The sequence below is a fragment of the Varanus komodoensis genome, unplaced genomic scaffold, assembly GCF_004798865.1.
Source record: "Varanus komodoensis strain SLA01 unplaced genomic scaffold, ASM479886v1 scaffold45, whole genome shotgun sequence".
Taxonomy (NCBI): domain Eukaryota; kingdom Metazoa; phylum Chordata; class Lepidosauria; order Squamata; family Varanidae; genus Varanus; species Varanus komodoensis.
In genome coordinates, this window is record NW_025336011.1 from 5,765,721 (window position 1) to 5,788,199 (window position 22,479).

General features: G+C 48.6%; 1 protein-coding gene across 1 annotated transcript in view; it reads right to left on the reverse strand.

Annotated features, from left to right (window-relative positions):
* The window catches only part of PRR12 (proline rich 12), a 43,472-nt gene extending 22,596 nt beyond the window's left edge, over positions 1 to 20,876 (reverse strand). Inside the window, exons 1-5 of the mRNA XM_044444516.1 lie at positions 20,399 to 20,876; positions 10,850 to 10,962; positions 8,848 to 9,009; positions 4,490 to 7,998; positions 1,576 to 1,619 (exon numbers count right to left, since the gene is read on the reverse strand). Of these exons, the coding sequence (XP_044300451.1) occupies positions 1,576 to 1,619; positions 4,490 to 7,998; positions 8,848 to 9,009; positions 10,850 to 10,962; positions 20,399 to 20,484 (3,914 nt within the window). The 5' untranslated portion in view covers positions 20,485 to 20,876. The remainder of the gene's footprint in view (positions 1 to 1,575; positions 1,620 to 4,489; positions 7,999 to 8,847; positions 9,010 to 10,849; positions 10,963 to 20,398) is intronic.
* Between the last annotated feature and the right edge of the window lie 1,603 nt (positions 20,877 to 22,479).

A 22,479-nucleotide genomic window follows, 5' to 3' on the forward strand; every position in this document is an offset into this window, starting at 1 on the left:
AGAGAGAGAGAGATCATACAATCCAGGATTCCACCAGGAACCCTGGAAACCCAAACTCTGTGTCCTAGAAAAAACTAGGCTAATGTTAAAAAGTATGCAAATAATAAATTTTGCACATCTGATGCAGTTCTTCTGTGTCCAGTTTCAAACACAGCATTGCTCCTTTTTAATATTTTTAAACAGCCATATTAAAGATCTTTTAGAATACATTCAGAACTATCTACTTAGAGAGGGCTCCTACCACATTTCCTACTTTGTGCAGTATTTACATGAAATGACTGGGTGAAGTGAGGATGAAGTGCCATTGGTATGCTGATGACACTCAGTGCTCTCTCACACTGTTTTTCATCTGCTCCAGGACAGGCACTAGGAGTCGCTGAACCAGTGCCCAGTACCTCTGATGGTCTGAATGTGGGAAACTAAGCTGCAGCTTAATCCAGGGATGCACAGAAGTAGTGTTGGGTCAGGGTTCTGCTGATCCAGGGTTCGATGAACGGTCTGTTTTGGTTGCATGCCCCCTTCAAAATGAGGTAAGCAGTTGGGAATGCTTCTGATCCAGCACCACTCCTAGATTTCCAGGTGGCCAGAAGTGCTTTTCAGTAGTTTGGGCAACTGCATCCCCTCCCGGAGAACCAGACCTGGCCACAGTCAATCATGCCACTAGTTACAGAGGAAGCTGCCTTATACGAAGTCAAGCGATTGGTCCATCTTGATCTACAGAGATCGGCGCTGGCTCTCCAGGGTTCTCAGGCTGGGCTCTATCCCAGCCCAGCTGGGAGACACCAGGGGCTGAACCTTTTCTCCATACAAAGCAGGTGTTCCTCCACTGAGCTACAGCATTTCCCCACGTCCGGTTCAGCTTACTCTAGCATGCTGTGCTTGGGGCTGCCTCTGAAAACTGTTCAGAAGAGGTTCATTGAGGAGACAACACAGTAACCAAAGAGCCATTTGGTGTAAGGTGCTCAGGTCATACCAACTCAGTGCTATTTCAATTGCTCTGGCTGCTAATTTATTCCCAGATCCAATTCATGGTGCCAGTCTTCACCTTTACAGGCCTAAACCATCTGAAGTCATGGAACTTAAAGGAATGCCTCTTTCTGCATGCACCTACTTAGTACAACTGAAAGCAGTGATGAGCTCCTACCACCTGTCCCTTGGTGTCTCTGAAACATGGCTGGAGAAGACATGAGATACATCCTTTTTGACTGCAGCACCCACATTATGGGATGCCCGCCACCAAAGGGATGTGTACGTCCTTTTAGCAAGCAGCCAAATCATTCCACAAAGGTCTTCAGTTAGCTGAGCTGTGATTGGTTGTTCTTTTCATAGCTACTGATGCTGGCTTTGTTTTGACAGTTTCTGAGTCATTGCTCATTTTAATATTTGATGATCTAAACTATTTTTGACAATTATGAATAGAAAGGGGAGTATAAATGTTTTAATTAAAAATGTGGAAAATTTACAAGAGAAGCAAAGGCTTCTCAGACACAATTCCTTTTTGCATTGAAGCACAAACAATCCTGCAACCAGGAAACTTAAATACTTTACAATCAAAAGATGCTGCTAAGAATTTACCTCCCAATCTGCATGTTGTATTTGTTGGCAGTGTTCCACTGGTTCTTTCAAGGAATGACAATGTTACGGTGGCAGAATAACTGTACGAATCAGCATACAGCAGTGAGAGTCATAACATGAGGCTAGACATTAGGAGATGATACCCTAAAACAACTTCTAGCGGTATCACTGCCCTGGCAAGGCCTGCCATTCACATACGCTCTGTCCTCACATCCAGTGAGCACCAACTGGGATCTGGGAGGTGCCATTTTAATTTCCCACAATCCCTTCAATATAACATCACCCTATGGCATTGTGGGAACTTAGAAAGACAGCTGCTGGACTGTTGCTGGGGCTTCTTGGTGTCGTGGAGTATTGCTGCTATTGCCAGGTAAAACTGAAAGGGGGATCCTGAAGACATAATGTAAGAGGGAACCCACTGACAGAGCAGGTTCTCAAGGCCAGAACCAGCCCTGTATGTTCAGGAAAAATGATAGAAGGCCATGCAGAGGGGTGCACGTACGTAACCATGGTCAAGCATTTCATATACCATGTACCCATTGTCAAACATCTCTAGAACAATAAGGGCTGAGATGGGAACAAATGACCAAGAGTAACGAGTAAACAAAAATCCTATATATATTTACTCAGAAGCATGTCTCGATCTGCCAATGGAGCCTATTCCTAGTAAACAAGCACAGCATGGCAGCCCAAAACTCATATGCCCCGGCAGCTGTTAAATTCAATGCAAAATCCCATGTGTGAAAGAGCACGGAATAACTGTGTTCCTGTTATAGCAAGAAACATCTGGGACTGGTTAACTTGGAAAAATGATGAGTCAGGGGAGGCATGATAGAAGTATGTAAAAATATGTATCATGTGGAAAAAGTGTATAGGGAGATCGTGCTTATTTCTCTCTCCCATACTACTAAATCCCAGTCAGCCAAATGGTGGGAAATTCAGGACAAACAGAAGGAGATACTTCTTCACACAGCAGACAGTTAAAGAATGGGTTCACTACCAGAAGATGTCATGATAGCTGCCCATTCAGATGGCTTCAAAAGGAGATTAGATCACTGCATGGAAGCAAAGACTGTTGATGGGTAGCAGCCTTGATTTCTATAAGCTGCCTCCAACATCAGGCTATGCATAACAGTTGCTGGAGAACACAAGAAGAAAGGAGCTACTTCATGTATGGCTTCTCACAGGCATTGAGTCGGCCACTGTGTGAACAGAATAATGCAAACAGGAGGACCCTTGATCTGATCCAGCATAACAGGGGATGATGTTTTAGGTGCCGCACTGAACTTTGTAATAATGTGTGATTAAAATAGGTGGGCAACACCAGCTAAACAACAAAGGAAAGGGACACAGGTGTATCAGACGGTCAAGGGGCCACTTTCTTCAACCAATCTCACTTTTCAGAAGAGGGAAGCAGTGTCATTTTAATTTACCCCTTACATTGCCAAAGCACAATGGTTTTCGATAAAAATATTTATTTGCATCTTAAGTGCAGAATTAAATGCATCTAACATGTCACCCAACTCTCCTATTTTGAATGGATACCTAGGGTTAACCATTCAGCAATCTCTTTCATTGGCAACTCCAACACTGGCAAAAACTGACTGATGTATACTTACAGACAGAAAGAGCACCTGTATCAGTTTCTAGAACAGCACAATTGTATGAAGAACTTCCCTTACACTCTTTTTGCTCTACCTTGCTATTTAAAGGGTTTGCAGAGCCTTGGTGATAAGATGCCCTTTTCTAAAGCTCAGTTAAATCTGATGCTTTCAGATGTGTTAGAAAGAAGATACAGAAACTGGCCATATTATAAGCGTACCTGTCCTTGTTGCTTAAACCAGTGGAAGATCTTGTTCATACATTGTCCTCTATATAATGCACTAAAGGAATGATATTTGGGTCAGATTTTAGAGAGATATTTGAGGAAGTCTGTCTATGAGATTATAATCTGTCTTGCTTTGTGAGCAAGACAGATACCTAGCTGCAAAGACTGCATGTTTTTGATCTCTAGTCATGGTGTTAGGAAACAATATTGAAAGAAAAACATTGTGCCTTGCCAGGAAGGATCAGAACTTTAAGTCCAGATGTAATTTTGTATAATTTTATGCCTCTTTATATATATTTTAGCTATTTTAACTAAACATCCAAAATTTTCTCTATCACCTGGGTGTGTAACTTTATATAAATATGTTATCTTTGTACTGGTGTCCAGTCACTTTATTTTTAAAGTTCATTTTTGTGATAGTCTCATGACTATAAACTAATTCACAACTCAGAATCTGAATCTCATGAACCTGGCAATATGATTACTGCCCCTCAAAACTAGCTTTTGTGAGTGACATTAAAAGTTACAGACTTCAGCTAACATCTCTACAAGATCTACTTCCTCTGGTGTAATACCTGGGAAACAGGTCCAAACATTCCTACAGCTATTTGGGACACACATAAGCAGTTTTCCATCAGTAATCAAGCCACACTGCTTTGCTGCATAGGAATCTCCTTGAAGCTGTCACAGACTGGCCCACACCATGTAAGAGTCTCTCTGGTCAGTTAGAACCAAAGGCACCAGAAGCCTCAGAAGCTTGAGCAGGTAAGAGCCATCGCTCTGCAGATCTCCTGCTTGGCATGCATCAGGTCTGAGGTTCAATCCCCAGTACCAGCAATTAAGAGGCTCCAGGAGGAAAAGATGGAAAAGACCTTTGTCTACATCAGAGAAGACAATACTGGGCTGCATGAACAAAATCCTGACCTAGCCTAAAGCAGTCTCCTGTGTTTCCTCATTAGTGCATTCTCCATCTGAACTACTCTACCAAGCCAGGCACAGCCTGCAGTTTCACCCAAGCATCGTGCCCTTTTTAAGAAAGGTCCCTTCCTTACCGTGAAGCCTCGCTACTTAACAAAGAAAGCCCACCTCCTTGCACTCCCAGCTTACCTTCAGTGGTTTGAGGGACTCCAAGCCTGCTCCTGGTTCAACCCCCTCCTCCCCGGCTTTCTTGCCCCTCCCTCTCCCCCGGCCACGGGGTTTCTTGGTGCCGTCATGAGCCACGCCGTGGGGCGGTTCAGTCAGGGGCCGGATGCGGGGCCTTCCCCGGGGGCGGGGTGGGCCCTCTCGCTTGGGCTTGGTGGGCTTACGGCCCCGTCGCTTGGGCCCCTCCATGAGACCACTGTTGGGCGGACAAAAGTCTATGTCACCCATGGGGCTGAGGCTGGTCCGGTTGGTCCGGCAGCTGGAAATGAGGTCAGGGAGCAGATCAGGCAGGCGGCGGCTGTTGAGGCGGATGTCGGCTGGGACGTCCTCCTTGTCCTCATCGTCTTCGAACTCATACTCCTGTGCGTAGTTCTTCTTGGGTGGCTGGAACGGTGGCTCCCTCTTCTTGAGCAAATGAAAGGAAGAGGTCTTCAGCAGCTTTTTGGGCTTGGAGGAGCAGAAGATTGGTGACGTCAGGCCCGATTTAGACTCTGAAACTGGAGCCGTCCCATGCTGGCCAGACTGGATCAGTCCCAGCTGCTCTGTATTGACTGTTGATGGCAACTCGTGCTTCACGGACACAGAATCCAGCCCCAAGTGCTGCCCATCCCCACTTTCTGATGGACAGTAGCTCTGGTACCCTTGTCCTCCCTGCATCATGTCATAGCCTCCCCCTTTCATTCCCTCGCCCCTCTCCATGCCTTGCGTGCCATCATCTGGCTTAGGGAATTCATCTCCAGCACAGGGAGGTGGACCAAACATGTCCTCCATGCCTGGAAAGAAGCTGCGGTCTTCATCTTGCAATAATGAGTCCGGAAAGCAGATGGAGGTGAGAGGGACAAAGCGCTGCTTGGCCCCTTGTGGGCTAGGGCTCTCAAACTGGTCCTTGCCCTCCAGCTGGCCTTGGGGTACTTGCTGCGAGGAGTCAGGATCCAGGCTGGCATCAGGGAGAAGGTGCTGCTGACTCTGCACTGCCCCACTCTGCCCCAGGTGGGACTCCAAGCTCAGCTCCGGTTCCAAGAAGTCCTGGATCTCTTGCGACTGGGAGAGATTGCCCTGGGGCATCACCTCCATGCCCTCAGACTGCATTCGTTCCTGCTGCAGCTGTCCCTGGAGCTGGGGGGACTGCTGGGGTTCAAGGAGCTGTGCCTCCATGCTCTGGGAGCGCACGTGGGCCTGGTGTAGGTGAGCCTCCAAGGCCTGCATCTGAAGCTGGGGGGAGGGTGCCTCGGCCGGATGCATGCGCTGTGGCTCCATCAAGTGGACGTCCAGAGGGGTGCGGACCTTCCCGCGAGAGTGCAGCTGACTCTGGGTGTGTGTCAGCACTGACTGGAGCAGCTGGGATTGCTGCTGCTGCTGCTGCTGCTGGGAAAGGGAGAGGGGGGGCAAGTCAGGAGGAGAGTCCAGCATCAGTGTGGCCCCCTGCTGTCCAGGCATCAGTCCATGGGGCTCCAGCGGGTGAGGCTGGGGGGCATGCTCTGGAGTCTTCTGCAGATAGGAGTGAGCTTGCGCAATCTCCTTGCCACCAGCATCCATGTGGCCGCCCTGGAGGTGCTGCTCCACCGACTTCTTCATGTCTTGCCCATAGGAGTCCATGGAGCCAGCCTGATGGCTGTAATGGACCACCGAAGTAGCCAAAGACTCAGGCGTTGAGCGGGTGTGCGGGTACTCCTTGGGCCTCTCCCCTTTCTTCTTGTCCTTCAGGCTCTGCAGGGACATCTCCAGGCCCTGGTTGTCCAGGTTGGAGTTGGTTCGGATGACACTCTGCAAGTGGTAGCGCTCCTCTGTCTTACTCAACTCGTACGCCATCCCTTTCCCAGCCCTCTCCTCACACTCCACCATGCCTTCAGTGGGCACCCGGGGAGGGCTTTGCGACTGCAGCAGGTGCTGAATCAAGAACTCCTCATCTTCCGTCCGCTCTGAGGACAGCAGGTCTGAGTCGGCCTTGGCCTTTCCATACGACGCTGCCCTCTCCAAGCCCCCTTGGGAACTCTGGTAGCTCTGGGTGTGTGCTGTCTGCATGAATGAAGGAGACAGCACGGATGTGAGGTACTTCTGAGACTGCCCAGGTGAGGCCACACTCTGAGGCCGGTTTGTGGTGGGCGACTGGAGAGGCCGGATGATCTGGGAAGGGCTTGAGTCGGGGAGGTTCTGGCTGTGTGTGTAGCCAATGGACTGGCTGTGCCCAGGCATGGCTGGTGAGTGGCCGGTGCTGTAACTCAGTGACGGGCTGGCTGTGGGCATCCCCTGCGAGTGTGCGGGGACGTAACTGGGTGTCTGACTAACAGAGACGTGAGGCTCCGCCTGGACCGTGTAACCGACCGATGACAGGCCTTGCAGCTGCTCGGGCGAGTAGGTTTGATTCTGACAGGTCTGCAGCCCTTGCCCGGCCTGCCCGGCCTGCCCCTGCTGGGCCTGCCCACTGGTTGAGTAGCTCTGAGCCTTGCTCACGCTTGTGAGGTCTTGGGCCTGGTTGCTGCTGAAGCCTTGAGAGGCCTGGCTGACCGAAGAGAGATTTTGTGACTGGCTGACGGAGTAACTCTGTGTTTGGCTCATGGAGAGCAGGCTCTGGGGCTGACCAGGCGAATAGGCTTGCGACTGGCTTGCGATGACTGAGCTGGGCTTGGGAGTGGACGAACTGTAGTTGCTTTGGCACTTGGGCGTGGCTGTGGAGCGGGGTGGCTGGCGGGAGGCTGAGTAGCTCTTGGATTTTGACGAAGAAGCCGTCCCTGAGTAGCCTGGGGACTGGATGATGGGACGGTAGCTCTGCGAGGGCTCCTGTCGTGTGGCCTGCGGAGTCTTTTGCTGCTGGGACCCTTCGCTGCTGGCAGGGGACTGCTCACCCAGGGGGCTGCAGGAGAGACTGGAGCGATGGGACATCTGCTGGTAGCTGCCCCCGCAGCTTAGGTAGTGCTGGAGAGAATGGGCAGCCGGCAGCTGTGGCTGGGCACTGGAAGGCCTCTGGTAATGCTTGATCACGCTGTCTTGCCGAGGGATGGCTCGCTCGATGGAAGAGGCAGGTGAACTGGAGAAGACAGAGGTGTTGTAAAGCTGAGATGTCTGGTCTGATGGCCCCAGCGAGGATGAGAGAAGGTTGAACTGCGAGGGGAGGTGGCGGGAAGCTGATTCTTGAGCACTCCGGTAAGCCGAGCTTTGCGAGGGCAAGCCTGTGCCCAGCACCGCGCTGCCCAGCCGGTCAAAACTAAGAGATGAAGGGACGCTGGGTTGGGAGGACTTGATGTGAAGCAAAGGGTCATGTGGAGACAGGAGGCCGTTGGAGGTGGGACTGAAGGTAGCATCCTGCAGGGTGAGCGAGGAAGTGACTGGGAAGCTGCGCCCACTGAAGGAGGCTGGGTGCTGGTAAGCAGAGAGCGCCGAGGAGGAGGGGAAGGTGCCAGAGCCTGGAAGAGCCCCAGAGATGAAGAGCTCGGCAGGTGCTGGAGTGTGCATGGCTGGAGAGAAAGAACAAGGGTGATGGGTTAGGCACTTCCAGACAAATGCTGCAAGCTATTCACAAAGAAGGCATCGAGTATTACTTATTACACAAGGGGCTGCAATGGGGAGGCATCAGCTATACCCAAAGACACAGTGAGAAGACAGGCTGCGCCCCACCTACCCCCCTCCAGGTCAGGACAGGACTACTAAGATGAGGGCCAGAGATCAATGCAGGTTCTCTCTCCAGTTAAAACGTATAATAAGGCAAGAGAGGATGGGAAACAAATCTTACATGAGAGTTTGGCAAGCTGTGCTAGTCAGAGCGGACAAGATCAGGGACAGGGAACCTCTATCACCCCAAGGCTTGGATTTTATTTCAGAGAAATTCTTGGGGGCCACATTGCAAGTGCAGATCAGGGAAAGGATGTGATTTCTAAAATACAGGCTAAAATTCAGCCTATTGTGGTCTAATGCTTTTATCACCAAAAAAGTGCTACTGTGGGTGGCTTAGGAGAGATATTTCAACCTTTTAGAATGGGGTAAAAATGGCACAAAACTAGAAAACCAGGAAATCAGCAGTTAGGGGAAAGGGAAGGTGGGCTTGACTGAGGAACTCCACGGGGCAGGATGAAGCCAAAGTCTGATTCAGTATGAGGCAGCTTCATATTAGGTCTCAACAGAACCATGACCCAATACCACAGGTTCTTCTTACTCAAGAACCAAGACACAGCCACCAAGTCCCAGTCTTAGAAACAGCCCAAACAATTGAACAGAAATCCTCCTGTAAAAGTTTGATGAACCTTGTAACAAGCAAAAGACTCTGCCCTCCCTCCTGTGATGCCAAGGAGAGCCCCACAACAGGTTACCTGTTTGCCAGGACGGGGTGCGGAACTGGGAGAGCAGGGAGGAAGCAGAAGGGCCTGGCTGTGGTGCCCGGGACTCCAGCGCCGAGATGAGGTTCATGACAGAGGCATCTGGGGTGGCACTGCTGGCATGATGAAGTCCTGTCTCGAACAGGCCAGAAAGACCTGAAGAAAAAAATGTAAAAAAGAGGCAGGGTGATGAACTGCTCAATGTTATATATGGCTGTCGTAACTGATCTTTTTCATGTTGCAATAATTTTTCTATGTATCTTACTATTGTTGAATGCCATTTTTGGTGGAAAGGCAGGATATTACAATGAATAAATAATAAATATAAAAGTTGGTGGTTTTGTTCACATGTCACTTAAACCATGATTTATGTTAACCATTGTTTGTTCTTTTAGCCGTCGATTGCAGTTTTACTCTGGGCTCCAACACTTTGTTCTTTCTTCCACGACAAGACAGAGTTCCCAGTTCAGAGACCATGTTAACTCAGAGATAGAGCATCTCCGTAGCTTTTCCTGCTTGCAGTATGCACAATCAAGCAGCAGGAGCCAGTGTACTTGCTTGTTCTGACACATTCACAACAAACTAAGGTTTAATAAAATATTGGATTGTTATAATGTGTGAATCAGGCCACTGTCTTACAGACAAGCAAGCAAACTACACCTGGTTTTCCTTGTGCCCCCCCCCCCCCTCCTGCCTTTGCAACTCTTCAGAGAGGTTTCATCTGCAGACTGCTCTTCAGGGTACCTTTGTTTCAGGGCAAGCAGAAGGATAAACAAGTGAAGGATAAGCCACCATTCTGGGTTCAGACAGCAAAACAAGTCATAGTTTGTGCAAGCTAAGATCTGACTAGGTTTACACAACTGGAGAAGAAAAAGAAGCCACAGTGTTTTCTTTTCCCCATCCCACCATAATTATCTGCATAGGGTACCAGTTGCCATGTCATCCCAAGATGGTACTGAGGTGGCTTCCAAACCATGCCGGAACCCTAAAACTAACCATGAGTTACAGGGTGGTTTGGAACCAGGCAACTGCAAACACAATTGTGAAATTTTCTGGAAAGAAAAATAGCACTAACTAAGCATATTTGAGACTCTGGGTGGGAAAAAGGTAAAAAATGAAAGTGGGTAACAATCAGAGTGGAAAGGCGAGATAAGGCAGATCCTGCTGTAAAGGACCCTGGGATACTGGTTGGAAGGCAGGAGGAGAAAGAGAACAATCCACAGTGAATCTGATAATCTTCCCGGTCAAAACAACCACAGGTTGTTCTGCTGACCACCAACACTACATATCTTATTCACAGGGTGGTTTCAGAGAAAGAAACAGGGAAAAGAGAAGCTGATGACCAAACAGGTAGCTGGGGGCGTGGGCTCAGGAGTAAGAAAAAAACAGGAAAGGAAGGACAGATGAGGAACTAGAAGCAAACAGCAAGACTGACTGTGGGTAACAAAACCTCACTCCTGCAGAGGCCAATGAACTGAGGGCCAGATTACACATTACTTTAGTAGTGTGTGGTTTTTTTTTACATGCGTAGCACAGGTCACATTGTCTTTTAACCAAACACAGCTGGCAGGGGCAGGATGGGGGAAAAGTAATTTATTTCAGAAAATTTGTATTTGTAGTCTGTATTCCCATCCAGAGGTGCCCAAGAAAATAGCAAAATATATGGGGAGAAGGGATTGTAGTGAAAAAAACAACAATATGGTGGGGGTTACCTATGCACCAAATCCAGATTCTAGCACCTCTGTCCTTGTTTCCGGATCAGAAATACTGTGCCCTGAACTAAGTTTGTAAAATGAATCAGCCTGTGCAGTTTGGTGCTGAATGGATGCAGCAAGGTAAGTGAAGCAAAGATGCACCACAGGCTAGAGAACCTGGTGGCCATTCGCATCCACAGAGAAGGAACACACACAAAATGGTTGTTGAGGAAAGCAAAGGGAGGCCCGGTTAAAACTCACAGCGCATACAGACATCAAGGAGATAGGAACAAGCACAATACCTGCCGGGTGGTGGTTTGTGGCGTAGCCCTGTAAAGGATGGGGGGTGGCGTACGCTTGACGGTGTAAGATATCTGTGTCTGGGTGTGAGCTCCGGGATCCGCCGTACACCAAGCTGAAGGAAAGACAAACAGATGGTCAGACCTGGCAATTTAAGCAAGATCAGTTCTCACACTAAGCATACATCAAACATCCCGACTGTGTGCACAAACCAGTCAACACTCAGGGTAAACCTTCCATTCTGAGATGAACTGCTGAGTAAGAGCAAGGAAGGTGGAGGAAGCAAGGGGGCAGCATCCTATTCAGCATTAGTGCTAACAGACATTATTTTGTGTCTTAGCTACTTCTAGCACATTGCCAAGAGCATTTGTTGGCTTGACAGGTTTCCTTGCAAATCCCATCATGCCACCAGGCACAACTAGCATTCTGCTAGAAGAAGCTCTACCTTACCACTAGCACCAAAGAAGGTACTCCCTAGGATTGTGGAAATGCTACAGTCATTTGGGTGCAATGAAACAAGGGCTCTCGCATATATGTGGCCCCACCATGTTCCGGTCCCTGCTCAGCTATGAGCTTTGCAGGCACCCTTGTACAGTTGCAGGAATCAACTCCTTTGAAAAAATGGGCACTTTTCAAAGATGAACCAAATTATTACTCAGAGTGAAGCATTCTGCAGGAATAACATCAGAACACAGGTCTAAGAGAATAAAATGCCTTTCCCATTTCAGATGGCCAGGCATTTTCTCTTCTATCCCTGTCTTCTTTCATTAGTGATCTACACATATGCAGGGAATAAGACTAGAATGTGTAACTGATGATGCATGATGGGAAATGTAGTCCCCAGCTCCTGGTTTCCCACAGCTTCTACATGTGACCTGCATCTCCTCCTCCCCCACCCTTCCCATGCACTCCACTCGCACAGGAAGATGCAGCTGTCTAGCCCAGCAGCCAAAACACAGCTTGTAGAAGAACACCCACCCCATCCTAACTTGCCTCCTCAAATGTAGGCACAGCTCAGCTCTTGCAGCTCTTACTTGCAACTCAATCACATCAGCTCTGCTCTTGACCCCACTGACTTCTGCCCTTTACTTGCAATTCTTTACTCACACAACAGCTATTTGCCTCTGGACAGACTGTCCAAACATCATTTCCCTTCACTAAAACAGGAGAAAAGCTTGCTCCCTGTGCCATTGATGGAACCTAGGATAAGAGAACAAAAATTCTACTTTCCCAGGTTCTGTTGTCAAAGCACCTGTTCTAAGCTATGGGACTTAGCACTATTTCTAGACAAATACTAAGTTCTCAACATCCTACCCCACGGGTCCTCAAACGACGGCCCAGGGGCCGGATCCAGCCTGCCATGGAGATTTATCTGGCCCGCCTCAGAGGTTTTCAATGTGCCGCGTGTGCACCTGCGCGCCACGTCGCTGCCCACCTCGCCCGCTGTGCTGGGAGGCGGCAGTTTGCTCGCGAGGAGATCATTTTGGACTCGCTAGGAGACAATGCCCCCCAAGCACGCCAGCCTCTGCATCGTGCACCCGCCGCTGCATCGCAGAGCGTGCCCACCCCTCCCTGGCCTCGCCTCGCCTCGCCCGCACGCCCACCTGTGCCTCACCCGCACGCCCCACCGGCACCACCCCTCTGGCCTGCACCCAGCAGCAGCACCTTTCAATTGGCCCCCTGATGAAAACGTTTGAGGACCCCTGTCGTACCCTCTTACATGTTATATATGCTGAGCCAACGTTTCTACCACTGTTACCAAAGGTCCAAGAGTGTGGGCTTCAGTCAGCCTGATTTAACAGTGTGATCCTAAGCAAGCCTACACAAGACCTATTAAATTCAATGGGGCTCCCTCCCAGGCAAGGGGATCCAAGGCTGCACCTCAAGTAACTTTTCAGTCAGCTGTGCACCTTGTGCAATAATGACTATGGAACAAGAAGCCAGTGTTTCATACAGGTCTATAAAGATTGTTTTTCTTTTTAAAAGTTGCATTCATTGACAAAAAGCATTCACCACTATCCTCAGCTTCTTTAAACAGCACCCCTGATTTTTAGATCCCACACAACAGATCTGTGCTTTCTTTTTCAAGACTCCCTTTGGGAATCACACCAAATGCACATAATTATGGCCAATGCTGCCACTCCCCTCCTTCCAGGGCCCAACCAACCCACACCGTTATTTATCTTCCAAATGTGTGTGTTGAGGCATGTGCCCCAATTATGCACGTGTTACGAAGGAAATGCAAGCACAGCCCTGGGACAGGAGAAGTCGTGCGGGGGACACCACCCCACTGCAAAGAAGAATAGAGGGGAGGCGTGACTTGCGCACAAGCCCGCCTGTCTCAGGAATGCAGCTACCTGCAGAAAAGTTGCAGGAAACAATGAAAGTTACAAAAGCAAAACCAGAGAGCTGAGAAGGCCTAACCTGCCACAGTTGCAAGCAACCCTCTCTCTGCACACAGCATGCCTGCCTACAACAGTGATGTGAGGACGGACTGCAGAGTAGCAACCACTAAAGGGCCATTCTGCAAAGGGTTACAGGAAACAGGAAATAAGAGACTCTTTCATTCACCGTCACCACTGTCTCAATTCCTCGCTTGCTACAGTAGACTGTGTCAATAGCTGAATGGAAAACCATCCTAAGACTTGGCGGGGCGGGCGGGCGGGGGGTTTGCAGAGGAGAGACACACAGGAAGAGGTGGCTACACAGAAACCAAGCTTCCTCTGTGACTCTCAGCACAAATAGGAAAACTCTCCTGTTCCACCCTCAGCTCTAGTCCCTCACTTAAATGGGCCGCTGCACCTGGGAAAGCCTCTCTATCAGAAGCCACAAGACAAAAGATTCAAGTGAAGTCTGAATTCAGGTGTCTGCAGAGGCAGACATTTCTATTCCTATACTGGTTTTCAGTTACATTGTACTGCACTTTTAATTCACAATAACACTTTGCCATCATTCATAATTGCCCTCACAACCATACTGCAAAGCGGGTCACTACTGTTCCCACAGTACAGTTCAGGAACCAAGTATGAGAGTATATGACTCTTCCATAGCCATAAAGCCAAAACAAGGGTGACATCTGAGCTTAGGTCTTCCAGACTCAAGGACCACTTTCTGTTCCCAGGCCAGGCCAGGGCACTCGCTTTCACCTACAGGGCCTGCAAGTGATAAGCAACATAGCTGCTTGCAGAAGGAAGCAGGTCACACCCTTCAAAAATCCAGACCGCATGAGCAACAACAGCTGATAAGCTGTGGGACCAGGGAGCTTTGAGAAGACCTTGAGCAAGTCAGTGATTCTCAGTTCCCCCAACCAATAAATTAGGAAGAGGAGTGACCTGTCTCTTAGGGTGAGTTGAGGACATGCTTTGCTACTAGCTCTAAAACCTTTGCGGGGGAAAGCTATAAATCTAGGCCCTGTGGCAAGAAGCACATCTACGCTACTGTGACAAGGACCCATTCAGTGCAAGAGTGCTGGACTGGGGCTCAGGAAACCTGGGTTCCAGTCCCCACTCAGCTGTGAAATTCCCTGTGTGACTTTGGGCCAGCCATGGACTCTCAGCCTCCCCTACTTCACAGGGTTGCTGTTAGGATAAAATGGGAAGAAAAAAGATCATGTAGGCCATCCTGGGTTCCTTGGAGGAAAGAAGGTGGCATATAAATGTAATAATAAATAAAAATAATTTCTATGTTCACACAATCAACCCTATTCCAATATAAGAAATTGTTCATGCACCTGAGCTCATCTTCCATTTTGACTGAGAGAAGCTGAAGGACACATTCTGTACTTCAATGAGTTATGCATACTCTTACTACAGAATTGTCGTTGTTGCTGTTTTATAAACTAAGACTTTACTATCCCCATGCAGGGTACCCTGGCCTACAACAGTAAACTATTTTCCTCCTTTCTTAGAAGTAAAACTTCTAATAGTGCCTGAAGTATATGAATAGGTCTGCATCAACTTATATAAGAAAACACTAAATCCACACAGACCCTAAGATGTGCATACAACTGTCAGAAAAGGGGAATAACAGAATTGGAGAATTCTCTGCAAGGAAAGTAGTCGTTGACTGCAAATTTTAACAGAAAACCTGATACACTCTGGTCAAGTTTGACATAATTTGCATGCTTTGCCATTTTCCCAATTTGTGAATTTGGTATGTGTGTGTTCGAAGCAAGGAAGGGGTTAACAAATAACATGAGATGAAACAAGGATGGAGAAAAAGGGTTGCCATGGAAAGATCGCAGGACTTTTGAGAGCAAATGAGCCTATCTGGACTCTTTTCAATTCACCCCTATACCCATGAGGACTAGAAACATGCTATTTTAAAGTAACATAGGCACACTCAGAATTCCATGCAAGCTAACAGAATATAATATATGCTCAGTAGCCCAGTGACAGCCACACTGTTTCCTAAATGCAGCAGATTGCAAAAAGGTTCGTATTTAATTTTTAGAATAGAGTAATTCCTAAGCCAAATCCACATAGCATGCAATCCCAGCCACTACAAATAAAGTTGCACTGCATGAAATGTAATCACAGCATAGGTACAAGTGCAAAAGGCCCATGGGTATATTTACTTGCAGATGCTGTGCGTCCCATCCCATACATCCAGCATGCAAGTGCACTTTCCAACAGAATGCAATTACTGACGCAATTATACAGAGGCCTGCTAGTGCCTATTTGGTAGTTGTGTCCAAGTGCAGAGAGAAGAAGGTATATGTGTGCAAAATGATGCACAAAAATAGGCAAGACACAGATGCAATGGAAATTGGGATTACAAGTTATAGCAGGAAGCACCTTATGGAGGACAAGTATTTTATAAATACATGTAGCACAACCAGGGCAGCATCAAGAGCCTCCTCCCAAGCAAAGCGCATGTCATAGGATATAAATGTATCACAGAGACTTCCAGCATTCCCCATCACAAGGTTACAAGCCAGCAACAGGCGAACGTTCATGACATCTACATGCTATGCAAACATGGGATTTAACAGCAAGTACAGGACACCACATCCTGAATGGCTTCGAGTGATGCAGTGATAAGCCTCCACCTAGCGAAGTTTCAGAAGGCAGTCCAAGTTGGCTATCTGGGGCAGGAAAGGGCCTCAATGGCTTCTCTATAGCTCCTTGTTCCTTCTTATTATTATTTGAAACTATACACATTATGCAAAATAAGCAATGCACATGCAAACTGTATCATTTATACAAGTTGTAGAACTCGGGGTTTCTTAACACAACATTTGAATAGCCGCAGAGCTGCCTCTTTCTTTTTTATCTGAGCTACAGACTGTGCACGATCCCAGCAACAGGCTCCTCTCCAATGAAATTGTGGGTGCAATTCATGCCACATACTACTAGATCAGAAGCATTAACTGACTCCTGTGTGTGGGCATGTGGGTGTGTGGCAAAAGTATAACTACACGGTGACATGGAATATCTCACACTCCAAAGCATGCACAATAGTAAAACTGTAATTTATGAGAGAAGGAACACTCACCCTGTAGCCGGAATGGGAAACATGTGGTCCTCCACAAGCCCTAGCCAGCATAACCAATGAAGACATATGGGAGTTGGAGTCCAACAACATCTGGAAAGCCACACAGTTCCCATCTGTGCCCTATAGGTTCCAACACCTATAGCGGAACACTCCAGCACCAAAGCATGCCCTGTGCCCGAATAATGCAACAAAAGTGGCAGACTAGCCAAGGAGAGCAAGCGATTCACTTCATCCGGTCGCAGGCAAATATCCAGCAGTGCATGTTTGGGGGCAGGGAACTGGAGGCCAAGAGAAACACTGAAGTTTGAATAAGAGGGAATCTGGGAGCCACAGAGACCTATGGCTATTATACCCCACTTCCCAGCACTGAAGAGATCACACACCAAGTTAGCTCACTGCACAATCCTGTCACAGCAGCTAGTTGGCTGTGGTGCCTATGAATCGCCAGCAGGTGACCAGGCCAGAAGATTTTGTAATTAAGTGAAAGCATTCCTCCTAGGCCATTGATGTGCCTGCAATTATTAAAAGTTTGTGCAGGCGGGCAGGCAGGCGAACTAATACAAATGTTGCAGGCTAGTAACTTTTATATTCTTCTTTCCAAGGCTGTTTCAAAGCCATTTCCTGACGCAGCTACAGAAGAACTCTCCCACTTACCCAGAGGGTGAAGAAAGAAGCTCCATGCCTCAAGCTTCACTGGAAACCATGTCTTCCTATCTGGAAATCCTCACTGCTAACCTCAGAGAGGTAAATTCTTGTTGTGCGGGTGCAGCATAAAAACACAGACTTGACAGAAATGTATTCTGCACATCCTCAGATGCTACTATACAGTACAAAAGAGGCAAAAAGTTTGTTGTACCGCACCATGCACCATACAAAATACACTCCTCAGTTTTCAAAGGATCTGAAGGTCAATGTCAAAAAGTCACCCCTTCTGAAGTAGCAAGCAAACACAGCACAGAGATAAATACCAGAGACTTAAATGGCATACTTCAATAATCCAGTAGGCTGAGAATTCTCAAACTTCAGTCATATTAATGCTGAGGCTCCCTAAGCCACACACAGAAGTGTTCAAGGTGCCACAAATGTTACTGAATCATAATAATGATGGTAGATCATCCTTTGGCAGACTTTGCCCCAGGGGGAGAGGGAAAAAGGAAGTAGTAGGTGCATTAGGGAGACAAGCTAAGAAGCCAAATGCTGCTAAACACTGGAAGATTACTCCTTGCGGGAGAAACAAAATATAAACATGAGAAGGTAAGAAGCACAGAAGGTAAGATTTGCTTCATGCATGATAACTGTGTTTAGGGAGTCTTACTATATATGTCTATATACATGTCTAAATGTCTCCTGCAATAAGCATTATTACAGTGCTTTGCTCATGGGTCAAGGACCCTGACCTTTGCGCTAGCTTACTTGGTACTCGAGGCCTCACTTTCCCAGAGAAACTCAAAAGAGCCCTGGCTGCAAAAACCTTTGCTGAGTCCCAGACTTGCCTCTCCCATGGGTATTCAGTTACTCCAAGGGAAGCCAGTATGCACCCCAGGCAGCGGTGGGTCCTCCAGATGTTTTGGTCTAAAACTGTCATGATACCTCACCACTAACTACAAAGACCAGGACAAAAAATCAGGAGGGCCACCAATGGCCCTTTCCAGCCCTGTGTAAACACAACCTCATTTAAACTTGCACACAGAGGCCCATGAGCCCATTAAGCCTGCATGTCAACAGCTCTAGCATTTGAGCAGTGTACCTCTCTGGATGACAAATAGCTGCATATATGTTTGATGGTACATGCACGATGCCCAGTAACCACATGAAACAATTACATGTACTACCTGTAGCTAGCTCAGCATTCAAATCAAGATTTGGATTACTGCTCTCTTATCGAAGGTAAAAAGCAGAAACAGTTTATAGCAGAATTCCTTATCCATTCCTAAAATGCAGCTTTGGAGAGAGGGAAGGATCATTTATACACTGATGTGAGTTACATCTAGAGATTAGAATAGGATGTGTAACAGTAACTCAGAGGTGTGGGACAAGGTGACACAATACAGCACAATATGCCATCCTTTTACCCCCAACACACCTATATATAAACAAGACTGGGAAAGGGGAAAGAAGTGAACAGACATCTGATGTCAAAAGTTGAAATTCTTGGATGCTGTGCAAAATGAACAGAAAAGTGGATGAGAGTGAGGGACAATTCATACTCCTGAGTTCTTTAGAGTGCAGGTGGGAATGGATAGATCCTTGATTCCTGGTTCCTACAGAAAGGGAGATGGACCTAGCAGACTAGGGAGATGAACATTTCTGAACTCCCTAGGAGCAAAGAAAGGCCTAACAGAGGCCCAGATGGTTGTAAAGATCTAGGACACCTGGATTCTTGCAGAGAGAGCAGTGGTACTGTGTTAATGGTACTGAGGAGATCATTCAGGCATACATGTGTGTTTGCATGTGTATAAGAAAAACTACCCAGCTACAAAAACAGCCAACCCTCTCTCACCTTTCCAGATAAATGGGGCATATCTCTACTTGGCAGAACTCACAAAAGTTATCTCCTTCTGTATTAATGGAAGCAATACTCACAAGAACAGATAACCAAGAGGTTTTAAAGTATGAAATCAAAGGGCGCCAATCCTCTTTGCTAAATCTACACAGGTTTCCTGGGGCCAACTCCCAACTTTTGTGGTTCTCTTCTATAAATGATGCTCTTACAGGTATAAACCATGCAAACCACAGTGGATGAGTGTTCCAGTTTATAAGTACAGTATAAAGAGAGTCACAAAACCTATAGTCCATCTGTGCCATTTCACAGAAGTGGTGATGGGAATAACGGGGGTTCCCAAAATGCTGTACTTCCCTCCTTCAGTTAGGCAGAAAGTCTCACACTGCCCTTCACAAGCACCTCTAGGTATTCCTCACTCTTCCCTTCCACTGAGTCTATATTTCACATCTTCAAGCCCAAATATTTCCACACAAATGAAAATGAGTTACTATTTGCACCCCTCTCATTCCTCTATAGAGAAATACATGTCACTATGTGTACAAAAAAGGGGATATCCTCCACCTTCTAACGTCCTTCCCCCTCTGTCTAAATTAGGCAGCAAAAACAGAGGTCCTGCTGAAGACATTTATTGGGGTGCCATTGGGCATCACCTCACAAATGCTGAAATGTGGAAAAAGCACACTCCCCTCACACAGTCTCTATCAATGCAGTGGGGGAGGTTAATACCTCTCCTCCCCGTACAGGAAAAAAAACATTGCCCCAAGGAGTGCTGCTTTTTCCAGTACAGCAGTTCCATGCCTCCAAAGAATGGGATTCTGGCTTCATCCCATAGGAAATGGAACACAATATCCCTTCCTTCATAAATAGGATATGGAGTGTCTTCCACTGGGCATCTCCCAGTGCATGCACCCCTAGGGGCGGGAAGGAAAAAGGAGAAATCCTAAAGCCATCATTGTACCTTGTGTGTATTACTCCTCACCTGCATGGAATTAAAATACTTTCTCCCTGCAGAGGTTCGTGGGCTTGCTGTGCACAGGGAGAAATGAGGATCAGACCCTGTCCTTTTACCCCCTGCCCTTTGCATACATTTCAGTCCTACTTCTCCCCCACTTCCCACTGAGCAGGGGAGCTGTGTGTCCCACTGGGCCCCCCATTCCTCTGCATGGCCTAGAGGCTCTCAGCACAGGCCGTCGTCGCCACCTCCTTCTCTCCCCCCCCACCCCCGGCTTGCACAAGGCAACCCTCCCAACGCGAGGAAGTTCCCAACATCGCACCACCCTCAAATGCATGGCTCGGGCAGAGGGGCAAAAGCCTGCCTGTCTGCATTCTTCTCTCCAAGGGGTTCCCTCCTGGATCCTCCCCCCTTCCGTTGCCCCCCACTTTCCCAGGCCCAGAGAGGGCGGCCTGTGGAAGAGCGAAGGAGGGGCTGGAGGGGGAGGGGGTTCCCTCCTTGCTCCCCGCCAAGCCCGGTCCCTCCGGAGCGCGACCGGGCGGGGGGCTGCTTCGCCCTCCCTCATCCCCAGCACCCCATCCCCACCCCCGGCGGCCTGACCTGGCCTTGGCCGAGCGCTCGTAGCTCCATCCCGGGCCGGCGCCCAGCGGATCCCCGAAGCCGGCGCTGGGGTAGTTCCTATCCATGGGGAGGGGGCGCCGGGGAGCGGGCGCCTGGGGCCGGCCGCGGTCCGTCGGTCCGTCTCTCCGCTCGGTCTGGGGCCCCCCTGCGCCTCCCCCCACGGCGTCGGTCGCGGGGGGGGAATCGGGGAGGAGATCGGGGAGGGAGGGGATCCCTCCTTCGCCGCCTCCTCCGCCTCCCCCCCTCGGCCGCCGCGCTGCCCCGCTCGGCCTCGGCTCAAGCCGCGGGCTGGCGCTAGCGCTGGGGCGGCTGGAGGAGGAGGCAGCGGCGGCGGTGGCGAGCCTCTGGGAGGCGGCTCATGGTGCAGCCATGTTCGCTGGGCGTCTGTCTGCGCTCCGCTCCGCTTCCTCCCACAATCCCGTGCTGGGGAAAGGAGGAGGGAGGGAGGGAGCGACGGAGGGATGGAGGGATGGTGGACAGACGGAGGGATGGCTGGAAGGAAGGGAGGAAGGAAGGAAGGGAGGAAGGAAGGGGGAGAGAGAGGGGGGGGACCCAGGGACAGAGGGAGAAGCCGACGGAGAGAAACGCAGGAAATGGAGCAGGAAGGAGCAGAGGCAGCAGGGAGACAGGGTGGAGAGGAGACGGGAGCGAGGCGGCTGAGAGGGGGAGGCTGGGGCGCAGAAGGAACGAGGGGACGAGGCGGCGAAGGTGGACGGAGTGGGCAAAAAGAGGGGAAAGGACAAAGGCGCACGGCGCAGGGATGGGGTGGAAGGAATGGAGCCAAGTTCGGACGAGGCACGGGAGGAAGGGTGGGTGGATGCAGGGCAGGCAAGCAGGCAGACGACGGGGAAATACGGGGAGGAGGGAAAGAGCCAGAAGAAGCGGGAAGAGGGAGATGGAGAGGGGGCCAGGGCAGAGAATAGTGGAGGAGAAAACCATGGAGGGAATGGGCCAGAACAGTTGGAGGGAAAACGGAAGAGAGAGCTGCAGGGAACTTTTGACGAGCAGCCTTTCAGGCCCTCGTGCCTTGATTTCGATGAGTAAACGGGCCAGCTTAACACGGCGGTGGACGGAGGATTTAATGCTGGGAGTTGGGAACGTGTCGACTTCAGGGACTGCTTCATGTTTACACCATGGACTGGACAGCGTGGCTTTCAGTAATGTTTGAAGGGCGTTCTCGTGTGTTAAAAGGCCAAGTGAACTTGTCCTTTGGAGCCATGATACTCGCATTTTATTGAGTCTTTTCAGACACCTGAATGGCCTTAAAAATGTTACGGCAAAGTCAACTCCAGGTGGAAACATGCTATGAAACTATGAAGCGGACCTCAGGGTTGTTTCACACATGATCTTTTCCCAACGACAGTGTACAAAAGTGTTGAAAAAATGCACACCAAATAGGTTGGATGTTTGGTTTTACTATATGTTTGAAAAGCAGCAAATGGTTTTAGACACTACCATGTTTGCTTATCCCCACTTGTACCTTACATGTGCAACCTATGGGGAACTGCATCTGTCTCATTAATTGTATGTATACTGCAAATAAATGTTAAAGCTATGCTTTATACCCAGTGTAAAAATATGGCTATAGGAGCTATCTCCTTAAACTGAAACAAAACAGGCATATGTATTGCACCAGTGTATTGTGTGCACAAATCGAAATAGAAGTTTGCGTAATTCTCATAGTTAACTCTAGATTCGTGATGCAACCCTGTATCACCCTTTTATTTTTCTGATAAACAGCTAAGCAAATACAAATCTTGGCTGCCCTTGTAGAATAGAATGCAAGTTACATGAATGCACTCTCACTTTTCTATAAAGGTGAATTGGTTTTAAGGTCCTCAGGTTAAGAGGCTGGAGGCCATTTCAGCTGAAAGTAAACTGTTGTTATGTGCCATCAAATCATCTCTGACTTATGACGACCTTAGGAATGCTGTCCAAAATACCCTGCCCATGACAACTCCATTCAGCTGTTCCAAGTTGGAGACTGTGGCTTCCTTTATGGATTCACTTCATCTCATATTTGGAGTTCCTTTTCTTCTTCTGTCTTCAACTTTCCCTAG